Source organism: Myxine glutinosa, chromosome 10, assembly GCF_964187855.1.
Source record: "Myxine glutinosa chromosome 10, kmMyxGlut1.1, whole genome shotgun sequence".
Classification (NCBI taxonomy): Eukaryota; Metazoa; Chordata; class Myxini; order Myxiniformes; family Myxinidae; genus Myxine; species Myxine glutinosa.
The window spans coordinates 22,283,642-22,290,238 of record NC_136270.1 but is presented as its reverse complement, the minus strand read 5'-3'; the positions used below and the strand labels follow the sequence as shown (position 1 = coordinate 22,290,238).

General features: G+C 45.9%; 1 protein-coding gene across 1 annotated transcript in view; it reads left to right on the top strand.

Moving 5' to 3' along the window:
- Positions 1–812: 812 nt before the first annotated feature.
- Positions 813–6,597, top strand: part of LOC137433505 (uncharacterized) — a 44,027-nt gene continuing 38,242 nt past the window's right edge. Inside the window, exons 1-2 of the mRNA XM_078785172.1 lie at positions 813–854; positions 4,832–5,053. Coding sequence (XP_078641298.1) covers positions 813–854; positions 4,832–5,053 — 264 coding nt within the window. The remainder of the gene's footprint in view (positions 855–4,831; positions 5,054–6,597) is intronic.

Below are 6,597 nucleotides of genomic sequence, written 5' to 3'. Positions count from 1 at the left end.
GGGCTAGGTTAGGGTTAGTATTGGAGTTGGGATTAGGGTTAGATTTAGGGTTAAGGTTAGGGTTAGCTTCTTCCCGACAAGATTGTAAAACAAGAAACTGAGTTGTGAGGGTTGTTAGGGTTAGGGTTGTTAAGGTTAGGGTTGTTAAGGTTAGGGTTAGCTTCTTCCCGACAAGATTGCAAAACAAGAAACCGAGTTGTTATGGTTAGGGTTGTTAGGGTTAGGGTTAGGGTTAGTATTAGGGTTGGGGTTGGGGTTAGGGCTAGGTTAGGGTTAGTATTGGAGTTGGGATTAGGGTTAGATTTAGGGTTAAGGTTAGGGTTAGCTTCTTCCCGACAAGATTGTAAAACAAGAAACTGAGTTGTGAGGGTTGTTAGGGTTAGGGTTGTTAGGGTTAGGGTTGTTAAGGTTAGTGTTAGCTTCTTTCCACCAAGATTACAAAACAAGATGACAATCTCACCTCAAAGTGTTGAAAGCAATTCAATCGTGTTCACAATAGAAATGATAATAAAAACACGGGAATACTTAACAAATTATTAAAGTAAAAGGAGGCACAGAACCGATGGAGCTTGGGCACAAAGAACTACCTCTCTTCCCTATAGCCACGGACCTGAAGGAATGAACGATCCTCAGTATTTGTGGGTTTTGCAAAATAAATAAAGGAACAAAGTGACCTGCAAGCAGGTAAATTTATTAATAGTGAGAGGATGGAAGAAGGGAATAACAAGTAATGGGCGCGATGATGTCACCAGCCAGAAGGCCTAAGTAAGATGCTTCAGACATATCTGAGACAAACTCCTTCAGTGGTAAGGATGCTCTTCCCACACTCCAGCCTTCTGCTGACTCCAGCTCCGGTGCGTTCTCCGCTCTCAATTACATTCTGACATGCGTGTCCTCTCCGTCTGGACGACAACCCACACCACTTCTGCCTTTAGTGTTTTTACTGGTGTCCTCTCCGGCGCTCACTTCAGCCAACTCGTGCTTACTCTTGCGCCCTGCCTATACCTCTAGGTGCAGCATGAGTAGATCGCTCATGTCCCTCAATCCTCATGGGCTAGTTGTTCAGGTTGTGACCTGGTCAGTTTTGAGAGGTTTCATGAATAAAATGAGGGAAATGCAGCTCTCTGTGACTCCATGGGCCAATGTATGCCCAAAGGTATATCCAAATTGATCGCCAAAACGATGTACATTTTAAACGCATGTACCTTTACCGGATGTACCTACATTTAAAATATCAAAGACTTTAAAAATGGTGCGTTTTACTTCCTTCCTTGATGCTCAACATTTAAAAAGGATAGAGCAAGGACATGCTGTCATAGGTTGGCAACCATTGTGCAGGCTTGATGGACCGAATGGTCTCTTTATGTGTTGAAGTTCAATAGAAGGGAAGTTATATCTTATACATATTGTGAACCAAGGTGTCTGTCCATGCGTTTGTCTGTCTCCCGTTTAGGGTGGCCACTTCCTGCACTGCATTTGAAAAGGTGATGATTGGTTATTTTGTATTTTCATTTCGCATTTCTTGGTGCAATATTGTCAGCCACTTTATTGTACCTTCCAGCAATTTTTAAAATTAACTGATGAGTCATGCACCAAAAGGAATTCAGGTGAGGACGCTGAAGGTCTTGAGGTGGAGGTACCAGAGCGAAAAAAAATGGTGATTGAGAGGTATTTCGCTGAGTGCTGCAGGTTCTGTACAGCACTTTCTATGGCAGCAAAACATCATTCAACCCTTTCTTGAACTGTAGTTACTGCTCCATCACTGAGTCGGCACCTTGTAACCTATCACCGATTGTCCCCATATCCTGCAGCACCTCAGCCAGGAACTTGAAGGTCAGGTTGGGCCTTGTAAACCCCTTCCGCTGCCCTCATCCTCCTCTTCCTCCTCCTCTTACTCCTCCTCCTCCTCAGAAACCTTAATGATGGCCTGTGAGCTTTAAATTGTGGAGACGGTACCATTTCTTGAACCGGTCAAACGATCTCCTGCTAGCTTGGAAGGGAGTGGGGCCACAAGTACCTTGCTTGAAGCACCACCCACATCAGCTTATGTGCACATACAGCTACTTTATGCGCGCAGCTGGTGGGAAATGGTTTATGCATGGCTGGTGGAAGATTGTCAGGTTGGGCCTTGTAACTTGTTAGAGTTAGAGTTGTGTTATGTACACAGCTGGTGGGAGATGGTTTTGGCAGGTTTATGCTTCCAAACAAATCACGAATATGCGAAGCACAGGGCTGTGAATTTAGAACACGAATATGCGGCAACATTTTATGAATTACGAATATGTGTGGTCCACAAACGTCGAATCCGCAAATGCAAATCAGGTTTCACGGTATTGCATTCAACATTGCATTCAATTTCACGGTATTGCATTCAATTTCACGGTATTGCATTCAACATTGCATTCAATTTCACGGTATTGCATTCAATTTCACGGTATTGCATTCAACATTGCATTCAATTTCACGGTATTGCATTCAATTTCACGGTATTGCATTCAATTTCACGGTATTGCATTTCACGGTATTGCATTCAATTTCACGGTATTGCATTCAATTTCACGGTATTGCATTTCACGGTATTGGATTTCACGCTATTGCATTTCACGGTATTGCATTCTTGTTTTTCTTGATGTAGTGTATCCTATATCTATAGTATTAGTATTTCAATAGTATCCTATATCTACAGTATTAAATTACATATCTATAGTATTAAATATATCTGCAGTATTAAATGATCACATTCTATCTCTATATATAAAGGAGGAGTGTCTGTGTGTGTGTGTGTGTGTGTGTGTGTGTGTGTGTGTGTGTGTGTGTGTGTGTGTGTGTGTGTGTGTGTGTGTATGTCTGTCTGGATGTCCACTTATAACTCAAGAACTACACATCGGAGAAAAGTTTTAGACACAGATTCGGAATCAGCATAAAATCCCGGTGGTTTTAGGCTACGTTTTATTTTAATATCAATGGTTTAAAAAAAACCGCGCCAGCTGCAATTCCATGGTGTAGTTTGTGGCGGCGCTAGACGTTCGGGGTGTATTGCAATGGTTTGTCGGGTTTGGCTGTGGGTCCAGAATAGCTCCCATTTCCTTATGTTCTTCCACTTTTATTTTGATTCTTCTGTTACAACGCCTTCCTTATCTACCTTATATCCCCCCGACGAGGCCTCTACATAATTTCATGCGGCAGAATTTCGTGCATTTTGAGTGAAAGAAGTGAGACGAAGTTGTAGGAGGAAGAAGAGGCGCGGTCACTGTGGAGGCCTCGATCGTGAGTGGAAATGGCGGGAATTGCGTTTGTATCGCAAAGTAAAGGATCTGCATTCATTTCTGAACTTGCAGTGGTGGATTGTTACACATCTGCATTATTTTTCATAAAAAAACTTTATTTTGAACTTGAAGGCTCCAAGCACGGACTATATATATAGCCCTCATTGAGGTAAAAATAAAAGTAAAAAGCCTGCTATCGCTTGCCAAACTAGCCGTTCCCCCCTCTCCTCCCCCTCCCCTCCCCCCTTCCCCCCTCCCCATTCCCCTCCCCCTTCCCCTCCCCCCTCCCCATCCCCTCCCCCCTCCCCATCCCCCTCCCCCTTTATCCCTCCCCCCTCCCCCTCCCCCTCCACTCCCCTCCCCCTCCCCCTCCCTTTCCCCCCTACCTCCTCCCCTCCCCCTCCCCCTCCCCTCCACCCTACCCGCTCCCCTTCTCCCCTCCCCCCTTCTCCCCTCCCCTTCTCCCCTCCCCCCTTGCCCCTCGTGACCCACAGGCCCACGTGACCAGTGAGGAGGCGGGAACACGTCGCCGGGATGCGGCAAACCTCAGCCAATGGGAGGCTGTGGAACATTTTTGAGGCGTGGGCGGGTCTGATAAAACCCCCTGTCCAGCGCATTTTGATTTCTCTTGGATTTTGCCTCATGGACGACACTGCTCTTGTTTTTTTTGGCTGCGCCCTCGACACGACCTGACTTGCCTTTCGCCTCGCCGACAAGATTCTCTTGCTTTTGTCCTTCGTCGAGGATACACCTCTTCTCTTGAGTTTCGCTTCTCCCACGACACGTGTTTGGCCTTGGTGTTTCGTTGACCCCCATTGCTTCTTAACCGATCTCTAGCTCTGATCCGGCTGACGCCTCTTGCTTGTTCAACCTGTGCTGAAGTTCGTCCGTGCCGACTTCGAGGCGGCGGTTTGACCTTCGGACCTGACCTTGTCCAGGCTGCACGTGAGGACCGAACTGCGCACACCAGACCACGTGGCCAATTGCGAGGCAATCCCAGCACGTACATCGGTATGCCAATAACCAGAGTGTTATTCCCTGAGTGAGTGTGAGTGTGAAGGCGCCAGTGGGGTTTATAGTAGGTAAGACTTGATAAGCTGTATCTTTTGTCTATTCTCTGTGCCTTCAAAATAAATGGCTGTACATCTGATTACTTTCCAACCTGTTCGGATACATCTTTTCTCCATTGGCCTAGCATCATCCGAGACCGAATTTGGCTTGATTCAGGTCCATAAATCACGTAAGGTAAAGCGGCTTTCGAAACCGTGCAAATCCGATGCTGAATATAGTGATATTGAAGGGTATGATTTCTTCATGCACATACATTTCCCAAGATATTTTGATGAGGTGATTTGAGCATGTATAATTTATATTAATTCTAAAGTACCATTAAAACCTCAGTAGTCTCCATAGCTACCACGATGTGTTTCTCTTGTCGAAAGGCATTCCAATACAATATACAGGAAGTGACTTGCCAGCATTGATTATCCTGTTGAGTATTTTTATACCAGATTTAATGTACTTTAGTTTGGCAATGAATGACTTGTTTTCTTTCTATGTTTCAGGGCCTGCATGCTGAGGAGTGCACACTGTCCCGTTCATGCATTCCAACTACCATATCCTGGCACCCTCGAGACACACTACTGGTGGCTGGTTGGGAGACTGGTGAAGTGACAGCGTATAGCCATATGAATGGGAAAACGTACATCATCCCTGGCAAGCACAACAATCCTATATCTGTAGTGGGATTGAGTCCAATGGGCCTCTGGCTCATTACAGCTGACAAGGTTTGTTCACAAAAGTGGAGAATATATAAATGACCTCTTACAGTAAAACCTATATTTTATGGCCTGCTTATTACAGCTACGCTTCATTGCATGAATAGCTTCAGAGAGAAAATCATGAAAATGACCTTGGTGGTGCAGCATTACATAAAAGTAGTCCTGAGTGGGCTCATAGTCATCTCTTGAGGTTGTCGTTCAGTCCTCTGCTGATTTGGGGGAACCGCCCCCCCTCCCCCACCCCACCACTGGGAGCCCCCTGACACCTCGGAGGCCCCCTATTCCAAAATCTGAATCATTCAGTAAATAAGGGACGAGTAGATATCCAAGGTTTCAGGGGTATGACCCTCCCCCACTCCTGCCCCCCCCCCAACCCCACCAGGAGCCACCATGATCCGATTTCAAAAAATATGAAATAGAAAAATCTTAAGATCCTGTGGACCATCGAGAAAAAGGGCTGTATCGGGTTTCAGAGCAATCAGTTGGTAAATAAGGGAGGAGTAGCAAACATAGGAAAAAGTTAATAGATTGACAACCAGACGAACAGACATCCGGACATCACAACCCATTCATCTCTTCGAGAATCGAGATGAGATGACCCAATAAATAGCCCCGAATGGGCTGACGGACATCTCTTGAGGTTATAGATCAGACCTCTGCTGATTTGGGCGAACCTCCCCCCCCCCCCCCCCCGCGACCCCCTCCTCCACCCTACCATTGCGAGCCTCCTGATGCCCTGGGAGGCTTCCTGATCAAATATCAAAAAATCTAACACAGAGTGATCCTGTGGACCATCGAGTAGAAGGGCTGTATCGGGTTTCAGAGCAATTGGTTGGTAAATAAGGGATCCAAAATGTCAGGGGGTTAAGCTCCCCCCCCCCCCCCCCCCGCTCCCTCCTTCGGAGCCCCCATGATCTAATATAGAAAAATATAAGACCGAGCGATCCTGCAGACCCTCGAGATGAAGGACTCTATCGCGTTTCAGAGCTATCATTTAGTAAACTAGGGCATGCCCGTACTATATATATATCTAAAATTATATCCCCCCCCCTCTATTTACATGAAATGGTTTGGTCCATTCGCAAAGCCAAAGCGAACGGCTTGCGAGTACGGTGACAATCCCCCCCCCCCTCTATTTACATGAAATGGTTTGGTCCATTCGCAAAGCCAAAGCGAACGGCAGTTACGAATCGCAGTTACGATGAATCGCAAAGTAGTTTTAATTAGTTTTAAAACATAGTTTAACGGCAACATAGTTTGCCAACGTGAAATAAATGAATACGCTCTCAAATGTGCCGTCCGAGGCAGAGTCTGTTCGCCACGTTCGGCACACGTGATAGCTCGCTGCTCTCTGATTGGTTGAATCGTTTTTTGGACATAGCTCGGTAACTACTTCTCCGATTAATATGAAACCTTGAAAAGGCACATCCTCAGGTCCCCAGCAATATACCTGGCAAGTTTCAAGTATATCGGACCCGTGGTTGTCGAGAAACAGCGGTCACAGACATACAGACATACAGAGATTACTGGAATTATAGATAGACTAGGAC